A 17165-nucleotide genomic window follows, 5' to 3' on the forward strand; every position below is an offset into this window, starting at 1 on the left:
CATATTTGGTAATTTAGCTTTTAAAATTTTTTAAAATAATATTATTATTTTATAATACGATAAAATAATAAAAATAAAATACCATAACTTTTAACTTGATCTTATATTGCTAGCTACAATATAGGATGGGCAATTGATCGGGTAGGTTAGGCTTATGCAACTATTCAATCAAATAAAAACGTCTATCAAATCTAGGCAATTTTGATAATATCATGGTGTCAATTGAAGCTAATCAAGCAATTGTATATCTATACTATATATTTAGATAAACTAGTCTTGACTTAAGAGATAAGTCGCATATGATGGATCACGAGACAAAAGAAAGTAAGTTGCATACGATGATGAGAAGAGGATAAAGAAATAATACAACATTTTTAGGATTTAACATTGCATATTCACCAAAGTTGCATAAATATTTAACTATTGGAATCATTATATAGCGATAATCGCAGTGTACATTGTTTATTTAGTTGACACTCAAAAAAAAGGGATTCAATAGCTTTAATCACCCATAGTTGTTTTAACTTCAAATAAATAGTTACTCAAAACCAATGATAGTTAATCTATATAGTAATACAGTTGAGAGTCCTAATGCTTCCCTTTTAAATTTTCTTCAAGAAAAAGTAACTCAATGCAATTTAGTTAGTTCAAGCTTGGATATTGGATTATGTCAAAATCGCCAACTTGGATGTCTTATATTTCATGCCTTATTTATCCCATCATATGATGTGCCCTATTTATCCTATTATAAAACATGAATGTCCACGAGGTTGTATTTATAAAAATCCTTAGAAGAATCAAAAGAATTTGATATATTTCCTTTTCAATACATGCACCATGATCAAAAAAGACCGAAGACTAAGAGAAAAAATTTTGATTTTCATTTAAAGAAATTCAAGCATTGCATTTATCTTTCCAATTAAAAAATAGTCCAAACCATGTCAAAGTTAAGAAGTATCTTTATCTTCGAGATCTTGCCCATTCCTTTATAAACTCATCTATCTAACAATCCAATACATCAATGATGCTATATCAATTCGATGCCCTTATTTCCAAATTTAAAAATGGCTATATTACTTTCTAAATTACGAAGTACAATTAATTGATTTCATGTTTTTTTTGGACAAACACTTACATAATTTGTACTTTCGAATATCTCAATCATCTCGTGCAATGGCAAGGTTACTGATAATCCGACCCTTCTTAAATTCTGCAATAGCATGAATCTTGCTCGCCGCCATCTTTTTTAAATATCTCAGTCATTCTACTAAATCAAGTAGTATCTTATTTTAGACTCAGAACTACTATGAAATCATATATTTTGAAGGTCTTGATGTAGGTTGCTACCTTCCAAGAACTCAGCATATTCACTTGTAATTCAACGTTCGGGTTAACGGAAAACCCGAACGCGGTGGCACATTAGCATGCACACGTACGGACATCATCACCGCCGGGGGTGGGTGGGGGGCCGCATCATGTGATGATCAGGAGGTGGTATAGATATGATGCCTCCGGAACGATCCCACTCATGACTCATAATCATCATGGAGCGTATGGATGCGATCATCCGATGATCCGACGGACGGATGGATGCCGACCGGATGTACATGCGACGCCAATTCTAACTACATGGCCCCATTCCATCAGCATTAGGCTAAATCCCATTCCCAGCGACCCTCTCCTGACCGCCCCTTGTCGGAAGCCACCCTCACACACCTGTCTCTCTCTCTCTCTCTCTCTACCCTCGAGCCTCAGCCTAGGGTTTCCGTTTTCCAGGCCACCGCCCTCCTCTCTCTCATCCCTCCTCCCCCAACCCATTCCAGAGTTCGAAGAGAAAACGGAATGCAGGCATCTATTTAACCAGTAGTATTACCCACATCTCTCTCCCATTCCTCGTCTTCTCTCTCTCTCTCCAGAAACATCGGTCACCAGTGCTTCATAGAGATAAGAGGCACAGAGAGGAAGGTAGGCGATGGCCAAGACCAAGCCCGGCAAGAAGGACCTCGATTCCTACACCATTAAAGGCACCAACAAGGTCGTCAAAGGTACCTTCTCATCGTCATCGCCCCATCCCATCCCATCCGTCTATCTGACCCTCTTTTTTGTTTCTTCTCCTCGTTGTATGGGACTGAAAACTTTTTGTGGGGGAGAACGCAGTGGGGGACTGCGTGCTGATGAGGCCGTCGGACTCGGAGAAGCCGCCGTACGTGGCGCGGGTGGAGAAGATCGAGGCGGACCACCGGAGCAACGTGAGAGTGCGGGTGAGGTGGTACTACCGGCCGGAGGAGTCGATCGGGGGGCGGCGACAGTTCCATGGGGCCAAGGAGCTCTTCCTCTCCGACCACTACGACGTCCAGAGCGCGCACACCATCGAGGGAAAGTGCACCGTTCACTCCTTCAAGAACTACACCAAGCTCGAGAACGTCGGCGCCGAGGACTACTTCTGCCGCTTCGAGTACAAGGCCGCCACTGGAGGCTTCACCCCCGACCGCGTCGCAGTGTATATATTTGCTCCCCAACTCTCGTTTACTTCTCGATAACGATGATGTCATAACAATGGTTCTGCGGATTAGATTAATCTCCGCAAATTGTTCCTCTTAAAATTCTGAAGGTATTGCAAGTGCGAGATGCCTTACAACCCGGACGATCTCATGGTCCAGTGCGAAGGATGCAAGGACTGGTAAACCACCTCGATGATGCTCTTCTTCTTCTCTTTTTTATTCCCATGGTTGTGGAGTCTTTTCTTTTTCTTCGCCTCTCCCTAAATATTGATCTCTGCTTTTGTTTACTATCGATCATATCCATTTATTAGCGCGCCAAAGAGTTGATGAACTGGTAGAGTTGGATGAGAGGCATTAGCTTGTGCGTTCTGTTGCTTTCCCCTTAAAAGGGGAGGGAAATGCATCCTGCCGAGCATTTTGATCTATTCACTTGGTTTCCTGTTCACCATTCTCGTGGCGGTGGAACTGATATGCTGTGGGGCTGGCTCTGTTTTCTTCGTGCCTCCCTTTTAATTGCTGCAAGAAATAAGCATCTGTTTCAAAATCTTTTTCATGGTTCTCTTTCCTCCGTATCTCGGCATCCTTTGAATGCACTGGAAATCAGAGTTTTCTTGGCGGGTTACTAGGTTTGAGGCATACTTTTTAATGTTGAGAATGACATGGCAAGCTAAAGTTCGCAGCCGTTCTATGATGTCAGCATGCTGTTTTTTTATAGATTTCGAGTTTGAGCAGACACTTGTATTAATTTTGAAGTGATTCACGATTTCTTATTTCTAACTAGTTGTAACTGTTATCTCCTCATACAATTTAGTGCTGGAAGTAGCTTCTATACAGTTCTATGTAAGGCAGAGAGGTCAAATGGAGATAGAGAACAGTATGAAGTCTCACCTGTTTATCTTTTTGTTGTGAATATTGCCTATAAATTCTTTATAAATTCTTTTGCTAATACTGCCTATAATTTATATGCAGTATTAAAGAGAGAAAGTTCCACCATACCATGGTGGCCCTAATTTTCTCATCAACTGGTTCAGTCCTAATAGTTACTTTGTGCTGTTCTTTCTTACTCTGGTATTTCTCAAGGTAGTGATTGTAGCACACTGCAACCTTTAAAAGAGGATGTTTTAATCCAACCATCTATCTTCCAATTAACCAATTAAAGCCCCAGTTGTCAGTAAGAGAATCATATTACCAGTCTTGCTTGAAAGAAGGTGCATATCTAAAGATTACAGAAAACCAAATATCGAGGGTGTTGTACACCAAAGTTTTCGCTCCACATAATAAGTTCCAGTTCAGAATGCTTACGTAATGAAGAATTGAGGAATTTTTCTTATCAACATATGCCTTAGAATGACATTTCTCAGATTTTTCACATTGCAAGTATATTGTGTTTATTCAAGGTTGTATTGAGGTTGACATGCAGCTTTTTGGTCTACATGAGTTTATATATCTTGAATTTAGCATGCCAAATAATTAGATAGATTTCTTAGGCAGTTATACTAACTATAGCTTAAGCTTCTATTTTGTATCATTGTGTTATTTAATTAAATTCTTATTCTGACAATTGAAATTAGTGCCAGTTTTAGTAGCATCATGAGGAATCTCAGCTTTCTGCCTACATGTCTCACTGTTGGCAGGTGAAGTTACTTTTCAGTACTATGGTTGGCTCTAGTCAATAGGTTCGACCCACACTTCAGCTGTTGACAAGAAAAAAAATGCAAGCTTTGACATTAAGAAAATGAATTAGGCTTACTAAATGAAAAAGAAAATCGGCTTTATGCCTTTGTAGTATTTTTCTATCTTTTGCAATCATCCTCTTCTGATTTGAATGGTCACTATTGTGGTCTGGGTACTCAAATTATTCTGTTGTGGAGGTCTCTCTCTCTCTCTGTCTCTCAATGTTGTTTCTTGTCTTCAGTAGTTTACTGAAGTTGGGAAGGTTAAAAAAATTGCACCATTCTATCCCATGTATAAAGAATGTTTTATAACCCCCTTGGGAGTAGACTAGAAGTAGAAGATATTTTCTTCATCTATGGGAAATTCCATGCATCTCGGTGGTTTTTGGTCTAGTATTATGTGGTCTTCTGATAATTTTGTGGTAATGTTCATGGTCAAGAAATATCAGCAGTGGTCTGCTTTAACGAGAGCTAGTTTGTCTTGTATGTCTTTAAGTTTGATGCCATGAATTTCTTGACATCTGAAAACAGTTCTACTGCTTATTACTTTCATTTTTACTTCTTTAATATCATCTGATATCTATTTTCCATATATTGCTATTTTTTTATCCAAGAAATTATTTATGTTTGAATGGATTTGCAAAAGTCGATAGAATTATTTAGCAGTCTTGCAATTGTGGATATTGGTATCAAGCTAGGAAGAGTCATATTAAACCTATATAAATCGAACTGTTACCATGAGGTGGTTAATAAAGTTGAATTACTTGGGCAATTATGATAAATGTCTTGGCCAAAGAGACCTACTTAAAAGGTAAAAATCAAGGATTGGAGTTGTGCATACCAATTCCACTGGGAACAGCTAAGTCAATGAGATGATTGTTGTCTAAAGTGACATCTATCATCATGATCAACAAGCCATGTGGGTAGGCTAGCATTATAAACATCTTCAAGTTCTTTGCTCCATACACCAAACCTTAGTGGCCTCTTATCCTATCTTGCAGGCTCTCTATCACTCTAGAATAATAAGATTTAAAACAAGGTTTGTCATTTCGATACAGACCTCGTACTGGTACCATTCTGTTACTGTGTCGTTACGCCCGGTATGGGGGGTGGTCCAGCATATCGACACTCGGTACATCTTGCATACTATGTATCGGTGTGGTACAGATACAATATGGCACAGTCGGTATGCATTGGTATGGACCCGTACGACAAACCATGATTTAAAAGGATTAACAGGTTTGATTATTAGAATGATCAGACATTTTTGTTGCCTCTATAGAAAGTTGTCACCTTGCTAAGGAATATATATACCGAAAACTTACAGTCAATGATTTCTATTCGGCTTGATTTTACTAACTCCGACAAATTCCTAATAGGATGGCACATGCCCTTTGCTTCTAGTTTAGGGCATGGATGTCTGATGTCATGCTTCTGGGCTGTGAATGGTTCTTACAGAAAATGCATTTGACGACATTTAAATTTTACATATTGGCTACTGACTTCATTTGTTAATATCCTTATATTACAAATTCATGATTACTTCTATAGAGATATCTTGTGCTGTTAACATAATAGTATGAGCTCCAATGCTCAATGCCAATGCTGATTAGACTCTAGTCCTAGAACTATATTTCAGGAACATAATTATGTATATCTAGTTCTGCATTAAAAAATATACAAGAAAATAGTGTTTATGTTTTCAAAAAAGATATGGGAATAATAAAAATACATTACCATTTATCCAAGTAGAAACAGACATAGTCTACTCAAAAAAAGAACATGTTTTACGAACAAAATTATTATATCATATTAGAAAACCATGGTACTCTTCTTATGTGCATATTGTAACTATTCTTGTCCCATTTTTCCATATTCTATTTCTTGGACATGTCTTAGTAGTGATACAAGAGTTGCAGGAAAATGGAACAAGGTATTGGATTTTGTTTTGATGTATAATTTATAGGCTTTGTGATTCTTTTCTATACAACTATATTTTTTATTTAGAAGATTAATGAATAATCCAATGATACTGGCTTCAACTTGCTTTTGATGTCAGTAGCACATAAGTGCTGAATATTATTCGTAATTTAAGTAAACATTATATCTATTGCTCCTAAATGGAAACTAGATAAATATTAACTGCAGCTTGAGGCAGCCAAATTTCCTGCTTTCGTTAGCTATATTTTACTACTTCACCCTTACTAAATTGTTTGATGAATAAGGATTTCTGAAGTCAATCCCACGTGGCTGGATCAGCATTTGTTGTCGCTGGTTATTGTTATTCTCTGTGGCTTTCTAGATGCTTCCTGCTGGTCTGCCATGTATTTGTTGCTGGTGCTGCATCCATAGACGTCTCTACCTGATGCATTTTCTACGTTTGTTTGAGCTATCATATCTGAGCAATTCAAGTAGAGACATATGGGCAGTGATTGATTTGGGAAAAGAGTGCATGGCAGGTTGTCTATAAACATTTCTATGAGGTCTGTTCAGAAATAATGACTGCATTTGTTTTGTGCAATTTTAGGTGCTTCGAGAATAGTTAGTTATTTTACGTTGCCTATTTAAAAGGCGAACTGTTTAATTGATATACATAACATTTACTTGAATATATTTGCATAAACTGCATGATGATCGGATTGAGAACTTGAAAATGATTGCTTATTTTGTTTGTAACATAGCCTTTTTTTAATGCTTTGGTACTGTTTTGGTTTATTTCTTTGATGTATGATGTTCTCTGCATGCATCATTGCCCATGCAGGTTTCATCCATCTTGTATGGGCATGACTATCGAACAGGCAAAAAAATTAGATCACTTCCTCTGTTCAGATTGTACCTCTGAAGATGACGCAAAGAGATCTCTGAATGGCTATCCCGCCTCACCAATCTCTGAGCCTAAGGTGAGTTTGATGTTAGTTATTCCTTATACCTATTTAATTTATATTTGTATCATCTCTTCTATGTAGGATCATTATCTGCAATTTTTCATGTCATGGTGTATGAAGTTGATTGTTGTGGGACCCTCTTCAGTCACTTCTGATTTAGTTCTTAAAGTTTAATATCTGTCCGTCACTAAGTTCAAAAAAAAAAAAAAAAAAAAACTTCCTATCACTTATTTTTCCTTCCTATCTTCTGACATATTGGTTATGCTGTTTTCATTGGTCTTATGATTTATAAAATTATTATCTCACTCATGAAAGTATTGAATCCACTACGTCTGTATTAGGTTAACAAGACCTTGAAAGATTGTTTGGAAATACTATTTGATCTTTATTCTCTGAGACACAGGTTCACACAAGAGCTGTATGATAGAACATCAATAAGACCTGCAAAGGAATGTGTTTCTGGGTATGTTTGCACTATTACACTTGTTATGTGTCTTAGATAGAGCCATTTTTGTAATGTAATAAAGTGAATATGCTTTCCCATTAGAGCATATAGTAACATAAGAAAGATAATGCAGTAAAATTTGCATAAATGAAGCCTGTATATGAAGCTGATGGGAGATGTGCCATGCATAGAGAGAAAGATAACCAAGTCTTATGGCATAGTTTTTGGAGGTGATAGATCAAGGTTAGAGAAGGTATGGGCATTCAAAATTTAAGCAAATGGTCTTGAAGTTGTGAGGGGTAAATTACATGCTTTTCATTAGGGGTAAAAATTGCAGTCATAATAAAGAGCTCAGTGGACTGGGATATCAAATCAGAAAGGACTAACTTAAGCAAGAATATCTAGAGGACCCAAAATCATGTTATAGGAACCTTGGATCCTAAGCAAGGAAGACATGGAAGGCCAAAGTTGTAATTAAGATAACAATATCCAGCAAGATAACAGGAGATGGCTACCTACAGGATGAAATGACTAAAGGCAGAAGATCAAGGCTTAAAAACCTATGGAGGACATCTTATGGAACTAGAAAGCAGTAAGTTAGAAGAAACAGACAAATACTTAATGTTGAAGATCATTTAAGAATTTATGTATAATTTGCATCCGAGGTGTTTAACGAAGCAATAGAAAGGACGTACAAATCTAGAAATAATAGTTGAAAGGTCCAAATCTAAGAGAAGCTTTGGATGACAAAGTGACAAGAGCCTAGCATAAAGATGTGGATATTAGGATTTCAGTTCCACGAAAATCTTACCCTGTAAGGTAGATTAGTATCGGCTATATGAGGAAGCTGCTAGGAAAAGGTCACAAATAGTGAAATACAGGTGGATTCTAAAGTGATCTATTTGTGTAAGTTGTTAATAACATGTGGTATCTGAAGGCACTTCAAAAAGGAGAGAGAAGAAAAGCCCTAGAGCAGCCATCTATCAAACAATTCAATGGCCTACAGTGAAGAGACCATAGTGCTTTCAAAAAGATGAAAATGGGACCAATTAAGGTTATATTTGGATCTTGTTGAGTCTTAAATAAATTTTTATGCTAGAAGGATCTAATAGATGAATGGGAGATTGGAGAAAGAACTACAATTTAATAATAAAATTAAATTGGCGACCAAAATCAGGACCTATAGGAGCTGGAGTCTTATGCAAGAAGGTGAACCATCGTTTGGTTTACAGGTTGCCAAGATGAAACAATCGTGTTATTTCAGCTTGAGCCAGATCAGGGGGAATTGAAAGAGGCTGACTAGCAGAAGCAACAATGTGATCTCCTAAATCAGAAATAACTATGGGTCAAGTGTCTCTGGCTGAGCAGCTAAATGTTTTCACCGTCACAACCCCACAACTCTGCATGAATACGTTAGTGATAACTTTGATTCCCAAGTTTGACAAATAGGAGAACACATTTAGGCTAGATAAATCGGAAATTTGGGGTCTCTTAGAGGCCTGTGCGAATCTTAGCAATTATTTCCTTTCTTGAATTCTATGGAGGATGAACTTATTTGCATTTCAATGATAGTTTCATCTTGATTCATGTTAATTGAAAGTTTTATTATGAACAGCAAAGGTTCAAGTTATGGAGATTCCCCTCTTCTTAACCATATCACGGAAGTCTCTGTCTGGGCTGTGGAATAGTAGTGAAAAAATGTTGTGAACACTTCATAGGTACTATTCATTGCCTGATTTTGGAAAGCTCCAGCTATTGTGCCGGTTGGTTCACCTATTGAGGCTATAGATGGAAATAGATTGGAGACATTGCCAAAAGGAAGTCTTGGTTGGCTAACTTTTTTCAGCTGGCATGTGAAGAGTCGTCAAATTCTGTTCTATATAACTGATACTGGAGTTCCATGGATACAATGATTTTAGCTACTTGCATAGATGTTCACAAAAACTGCCAATATCCCATGGTAGTTTTTGGCATTTTCTGTGAAGTACATGTTTAGGATAATATGTGGCCTATGATGTTGTGAAACTGGAAAGCAAGTGGAGCTAGTGCCCCCTCATTAGGGCATAAAGCTGCATGTATGCAATTACAAAGTTTTAACACATGAGCATGACGCACACAAAGGGGTGCTTGTTTATATACAATGCAGAAACTGCATAATAAACTGTATAAACAAACATACTCTTCTGCTTATATGAGATAAGAGTCTTAATTTTGAGCTCTAATCCTATCCATGTAAAATCAAAGATGGGGAATCTGCCTTCTGCATCGAGGAGACACAATACACGCTTTTGATATTACAATTTGTCCTTATAATTTGATTTGCGATCTAGAGGCATGTATACCTACTGGACTCTAATTTTACATCATGATCTATATTTTGGATCCTCAATTTAAATGGCTTATCATAGATATTGTTCATTTTGTGTTCACACAAACTTTTAAGTTAATAAAATGTTATTTTGTGTTAGAGTTTGATATAAGGCTAATGATTTTTGTGTGTTTGTTTGTTGTTGTTGCTGGAATGAACTGAAGAAGATGACATGCATTGTAATAAAAGCCATTGGAGGCTGTTTTTGACTTGTCATCGTAGTGGCTGATCGTTGGATGTTTGGTTGGATCGGGGTTGTATCTTTCACGCGAAAGAAGGATTCATCACCCTTCGTGCGAAGCCAACGTTGGATCCTTCTTTAGCAGATCACAAAGCGCTATGAACTCCATCATTCATCCACATGCACAGTTCTCAAAGCAACCAGTGGATGATCCAGTGGTGGATCTGCATGAAGGAAGGTAAATCCTTCTTTCATGTGAAAGATACAACCCCATCTCTGTTTGGTTTTGGGTGTTCATCTGAGCTTTTTAAATTTATTAAGGATCAGGCATTCTTTGACTGGAAAAGGGGCCACTGTTTTAGCTCCAGTTTATGTGGTTGTAAGTTTGTAACCTAACTACATTCTCCCATAAGATAGAAAAGAGCATTTGAATTCATAGATCCTACGACACATCATGGAAGATTTTAGTTCCAAAATCTGTACCTGTTTTACCCCAAATGGGGAAAGGTAGACATCTGGGAAGAGATGATATAGTGGCAAATATTCCAACCCACGACAATAATTTTCTTGCGTGCAAAGGAAACACCATAGCCTGGTGGTCCCACCTGCTGAATTTGTTTAAAATGAGGAACTGGGATGATTAAAATATTTGTCATTGTCATAGCATCTCTTTGAGAAATACTATATGATGTCTCGAGGAACCCTGCTACTGAGATTGCTTACTGTTAGTTACTCCGATGCGTTTTAGTTCATCGATGGTTTGTTGGTGTATTTTTCTTGTTTGTGTTTCTAGGTTGAACCAAAGAGGCGGAAGAGGTGAGTTGATGCTGTAGTCTCTCTCATGAGTTACGCATTTAATGGCACGGTAGCCCTTTTCTTCATTGTTGGTGACATGAAAATGTACAGTGCAGGGAACAGACTGCTTGCAGAATCTAGAGTCAGTTAATTTATGTTAAAACCGTCATGAATGTAAATTTGTTACGTGCCGAGTCTTGATGTGGCGTGCAAGATCTTGTTCACTCTTGCGTATGAGAAACCAAAAGGACAAATGCCAAAGTGCTGTTGCTTGTATTGTGCTCTCTGTCACCATATATATATATATATATATATATATATATATATATATATATATATATATATATATATTAGTTAATATCCGTGCCATGACTGAATGGTGGTTTTGGTATGGAAAGTATGAACTCTGTTTAGATTAGATACAACAAGAAGCTGGTAGTTTCTATGTTGGAAAGGCAAGATATGACAATACGAGCCTATGACTATGAGCATCAGCTTTGATGCTTATGGAAACCTACAGCAAAAGTTTTTACATTGGGGCTTTCTAATGCGTCTTATTTTGATTGCAGTTCATGGTCCACCGATTCTTTGGATTGGTTTGCCTCATTTGTTGCACGCGTAACTTGAACAGGCTTTTAGAAGTGAAGGATCCGGTTCTGTAAAATAATTGTGCAATGTCTTTAGTTTTCAGATTAATACCAAAAATGTTGTGGAGACAGCATAGGGCTCTACTTGATAGGAACGTGGAGATGAGCCTCGGTCAGCATTTAGTCGATATTTCTAAATTGAGGGCTTACTGGAGTTATAACTCCCAATATTATTCTTTGGATGGTAATGCTGATGTTCTCACATTACAAACTTTGGGAGCTTATTTTTGACTTATCTTCTTTATGCGTGTTAGTTATGCCAGATAATGGTGAGAAATTCAAGATATAATTCAAGACCAAGAAGCATTTTATGCAAGCCTAGAAGCAGGCAAGTATCTTTTATCTTTTCATGCAGGCGAGACAATCCAATCAAGCCAACGAGTCCGGTCACTTCAATCGGAATCAAGCCAATAGGCTGTCGGTAGTATTGAAAATTTTCATACCTCGCCATTGCTGTTAGCTTTCATGATTAGGATATGGAGGTGCATTTGACGGCATGGGGCTTTCATCCTTTTTTTTTCCCCCAAAAAGACGTGTTGCCGGTAAAGGTGGCGAGGTGGTCTCCTTGAGGCCGAGCTGGTCAAATAGAGGCGATTGATTGGCCGTCCAGAACTCAAGCCTGCTTATTGTTCGCACGATTTTGACATTTTCTACAAATATTCAAGTCACAACCGCTTCTTGAAATAAGCTGGCAATAACAAAGCTTTTGAGATTGAGTTGGGTCTGGTTCACCTTTCTAATTCGAACCTTGGCTTACTTTTTTGACAATTTACCCACGTCTCCTCCATCCACATAAGAAGAGCACAGGCATACCGTCCGGATCAAGTTTGCAGCCTTTTACAGGCTGGCGTCTGTGTTAGAATAATTTCAAAATATGGGCTTACACTGATTCCGTATTTTTGTTTTATAAAACGGATTAGATGTATGGCTCAGAATTGTAGAATGGTACTATGGTTAAGCCCAATATGATGTGTGATCATTTTGTTTTATGGCCTTTGTGTATCTTGGATGTATAGAATTGAGTCCTATTTATTGTGGTAATTTTGGTATGTAGGCCAGGAGACTCAATTAGGATTTTGGAGCCTTTAATGGGAAGGCTTCTTTATGTTTTCTATAGTTAGGTCCCCCTCTTCTCTCCATATGGTTGATAGCTTGCTCCATTGATGGCTATTTTTTGTGAGGAGTAAGGAAGGGAAGATCTAGCCGCTGTTATTCCAAATGATTGAAGAATCATATTCAATATGTCTTCCGCATGTATATCTCTTAAACTTGAATATACTATTGTTGTGATTCTAAATCTTAGCATGTTATTATTCTGATTAACAATTAGTATCAGAGCCTCCATGCCAAGATTAGAATCCTTTATACACAATTATAATTTCATCTGGACTTACGAATTAATTTTATGCATTGGTGAATGGATCTTTTGCATAAATATGCATACACAGATTTTTAATTGATAATCAAATATCTGATTTGATTTTAATTCAGATTTGCCAGTAATATGATTATATATTATTTTCGGATTAAAAAAAAACTCCATGTTTCTTTCATCTTCTTCCGCCTTTCCGTTTCAAATCCCCTTATAGATCTAAACATGGAGGATGATGAAACAAAAAAAAAAGGAGGAAGGGGAGGCAAGGCCTCCCTAGACTCGTGTCCGGCCTCCCCAAGAGGCGGACGACATGGTCCCCCAACTGGGAAGCCGTAGACGCGTCCTGAACCACCCCACGGCCGGCCGCAGGTCGTGGGCGTCGCTCGGGACGTCGCCAGGCTCGGCCATGGGGGCCTTCTCCCGGCCACCCCACGGTCGGCCGCGCGTCTCATGGCGACACGGTAGCCCGGGGAGCCTCGCCGGCCACTCGCAGTTCCCGGCGTGGGTGGCGGCCGCGGGCTGCCACCATGGGGCAGCGATGGGTAGCAGCCACGGGCTGCTTCCCAAATTAAAAAAAAAGGAATAGTGGCGGCACTGGGAAGAAGGAAAATAGGGAGGAATAATTTAGGATTTTTTGGCCTACTAAGCCCAATCTGAATAGGTCCATAATTGCAAGTTGGGCCCTTTTATTTAGTCAGCCCATGTTTATTTTATTTGCATTGCATCCTAATGGACCAAATGGGTTTTGGGCCTCGAGCTAAGAATTAGTAACCCATTTAATTTAAATATTGAATAATCTGAATCAAGGCCCTCATGCATATTAATTATTGAGATGTTATATTAATAAATTGCTAAATTTTGGACATTTCTTACTGCCATGTACATTCTAAACAGGATTTCTAGTAAAGCTGTTGAGAAAACTCCATTTGAATTGTGGACAGGTCGTAAACCCAGTTTAGCACATTTTAGAATTTGGGGTTGCCCAGCTGAGGTTAGGATTTATAATCCTTCTGAAAAAAATTAGATCCCAAATCCACACCTGGTTTTTTCACTGGGTATCCAGATAGATCAAAAGGCTATAAGTTCTATTGTCCTAAGCATGGCACCAGAATTGTTGAGTTCATTACGGCGAAATTTTTGGAAAATGATGTTGGTAATAGTGAGAGTTCTGTGTTAAATACAATTTTTGCTGAATCGGATCAAGTTGTGGTTCCAATTCCTGTTACACAAGAAAGAGTTATTTTTCAGCCAATTGCAACAGTTAATGAAGAACCTGAGCATGAAGAAGAACTTTACGTTCCTCCAGCAGCAGCTGAGTCATTTTCTGAACCACAAGTTAGGAGATCACAAAGGGAAAGAAGGTCTGTCTTGCCTAATGACTATATTGTTTACTTACTGGAGAGTGATTTTAATATTGAGCATAATATTGATCCTGTCTCTTTTAATGAAACATTAACAAGTCCTGACTCAGATAAATGGTTGAATGTCATGGAAGATGAAATGCTTTCTATGAAGAGAAATAGAGTTTGGAAACTTATTGAATTATCACCACATGTTAAGGCCATAGGTTGCAAATGGGTTTATAAATCCAAGTTAGACTCAAAAGGGGATGTTGAACGACAAAAGGCTAGACTGGTTGCCAAAGGGTTCACTCAGCAAGAAGGCATTGACTATAATGAGACTTTTTTCACCGATTTCATCCAAGGATTCCTTTAGAATTATCATGGCACTTGTAGCACACTATAATTTAGAGCTTCATCAAATCGATGTTAAGATAGCATTTTTAAATGGAGATCTCTGTGAAGAAGTTTACATGAGGCAACCTGAAGGTTTTGTCAAAGAGGAAAAGAAAAATTTGGTGTGTAAGTTGAACAAATCCATATATGGGCTCAAGCAAGCATCCTGACAATGGTATTTGAAATTTGATGAAGTTGTGACCTCTCTTGGTTTTGTTGAAAATACAGTGAACCAATGCATTTATCTCAAGATCAGTGGGAGAAAATTCATTTTTCTTATTTTGTATGTAGATGATATTTTACTTGCCAGTAGTGACTTAGGGTTACTTTATGAGACAAAAAAAATATTATCTGCTAATTTTGAAATGAAAGATCTTGGGGAAGCTTTCTTTGTACTTGGAATTGAGATACAGCATGATAGAGACCGTGGCTTGTTGGGACTTTCACAGAAGACATACATACGACGCATCCTAGAAAGGTTCAATATGCAAAACTGTGCACCCGGTGATGTACCTATAGTAAAAGGGGATAAGTTTAGCAAAGCCTAGTGTCCAAGAAATGAACTTGAAAGAGAATCTTTGAAGAACATATCCTATGCAAGTGCTGTAGGGAGCCTGATGTATGCTCAAGTTTGCACTAGATCTGACATAGCCTATGCAGTGAGCGTCCTTAGTAGATTTCAATCGAATCCAGGATAAGAGCATTGGAAAGCAGCTAGAAAAGTTATGAGATATTTGAAAAAGACTGAAGATTATATGCTTACCTTTCAGCATACAGATCATCTTGAGGTGGTAGGCTACTCAGATTCTGATTTTGCAAGATGTCAAGATGATCTGAAGCCAACTTCAGGTTATGTTTTTGTGATGGCTGGTGGTGCTATTTCTTGGAAAAGCGTTAAGCAAACTGTAGTGGCTTTTTCTACTATGCAGGCTGAATTTGTGGCATGTTATGGAGCTACGGTCCAAGCCATTTGGTTGAGAAATTTTATTTCTGGACTAAAAGTTGTTGATTCCATCTCAAGACCAATTACCATGCAACGGTGTTCTTTTCAAAGAATAACAAGAGTTCTGGTGCCTCTAAGCATATAGACATCAAGAACTTGGTGGTTAGAAATAAAGTTAAAGAAAGTTAGACAAAAATAGAGCATATAAATACAGAGGCAATGATTGCAAACCCATTGACTAAAGGAATCGCACCGAAAGTCTTTAAGATACATGTTGCCAATATGGGCATTGTGGAAACCTTTGATATTTTTGGTTAGTGGGAGTTATTTATGTAAAAGAACTACGTTTTGGCTTGATCCTCTTTACGAGGTACGTAGGCAACCCATATGCTTCGGGTACAGCCTCTTCCAATAATAATAATATTTATCTTCCTATTTATAATTCTGTAATTTGTGCACAGAAATTATAATTATGTTTGAGCATACATTTCACATATGTCTTTTATTATGATATCATTTTGATCTCGAGATATAATGCATGAAGACATGATATGAGTCTTTTTTGAGACATGTGGCTTCTTTTGAAGCATTTATAAGGACCGATATGAATTAGCACACCTTTGATCATATTTTGGTGCTAAGTTCATACTACATACTACCACATTAGTTGGAGGATGGGGATCCATGTCGATAAGGACGTTAGCATTTGTAGCTGTGGAGTGGTCTTATATCGATTAAATGGTGTAACGACTTCCATGTTCAATATTGATGTTCTTGTTGGACCGGATCATGTATCCAAGGTTATTATCATTTGAGCTATATATGTGGCCATTTTTGTAGTCTAACCCGAGAGTCGTTTTCAAAACAAAGTTTTTAAATTAATATGACAATTTGTCTTCGCCCAAGTGGGAGAATGTTAGAATAATTTCAAAATATGGGCTTATACTGATTGCGTATTTTTGTTTTATAGAACGGGTTAGACATATAGCTCAGAATGGTACTATAGTTAAACCCAATATAATGCGTGATCATTTTGTTTTATGAGCTTTGATGCACTTTGGATGCATAGGATTGAATCCTATTTATTGTGGTAATTTTGGTATGTAGGCTAGAAAACTCAATTAGGATTTTGGAGCCTCTAATGGGAAAGCTCTTTTATGTTTCCTATATAAAGGTTAGGTCCCCCTCTCTTCTTCATATAGTTGATAGCTTGCTCCATTGACAACTATCTTTCGTGAGGAGCAAAAAAGAAAAGATCCAACCGCTACTATTCTAGATAATTGAAGAATCGTAATCAGGTATATCTCTCAAATTTGAATATACTATTGTTGTGATTCTAAATCTTAACATATTATTATTTTGATTAACAGGCTGCGCATCCGTGCAAAATAAGGCTGGTTGGACTGCATGACATGCAATGCCCTTGAAGAGGGTTGCTCGTTCATACCTGCTTTACTCGGAGTCCGAGAATAGTTTCTGAAGCTAAGACTATAATTCCTCCACGAAAAAAAAAATCTTTGAAAGCTAGCGAATCCCATGGACTCTGATGGAGGAAAGGGCAGAGACGAAGATGAAAGATAAAAGAAATGATCTGCTTTCACTATATATAAACCACC

At 37.7% G+C, this 17165-nt stretch overlaps 1 protein-coding gene across 12 annotated transcripts; it reads left to right on the forward strand.

The window, feature by feature from the left end:
* The first annotated feature begins 1651 nt into the window (after nucleotides 1–1651).
* On the forward strand, nucleotides 1652–17111 carry LOC148714715 (chromatin remodeling protein EBS-like). 12 transcript variants are annotated; one of them, XR_015975347.2, is made up of 6 exons: nucleotides 1664–2045; nucleotides 2158–2500; nucleotides 2612–2680; nucleotides 6400–6657; nucleotides 6936–7074; nucleotides 11418–12484. XR_015975347.2 is itself a non-coding variant. In XM_088716011.2 (6 exons), the coding sequence occupies exons 1-6, from the start codon at nucleotides 1973–1975 to the stop codon at nucleotides 10997–10999; spliced, it is 687 nt and encodes a 228-aa protein (XP_088572137.1). In that variant the 5' UTR covers nucleotides 1664–1972; the 3' UTR covers nucleotides 11000–11124. The 12 variants fall into 12 exon arrangements, 10 of the variants coding, with proteins under 10 accessions (XP_088572136.1, XP_088572137.1, XP_088572139.1 ...); XR_015975348.2 differs by lacking the exon at nucleotides 11418–12484 and adding an exon at nucleotides 10037–10754; XM_088716011.2 differs by lacking the exons at nucleotides 6400–6657; nucleotides 11418–12484 and adding exons at nucleotides 10847–10869; nucleotides 10960–11124.
* Nucleotides 17112–17165: the final 54 nt, after the last annotated feature.

The sequence above is a fragment of the Phoenix dactylifera genome, chromosome 2 (assembly GCF_051530095.1).
Source record: "Phoenix dactylifera cultivar Ajwa chromosome 2, Ajwa_hap1_PhDact_Kaust_v1.1, whole genome shotgun sequence".
Lineage (NCBI taxonomy): Eukaryota > Viridiplantae > Streptophyta > Magnoliopsida > Arecales > Arecaceae > Phoenix > Phoenix dactylifera.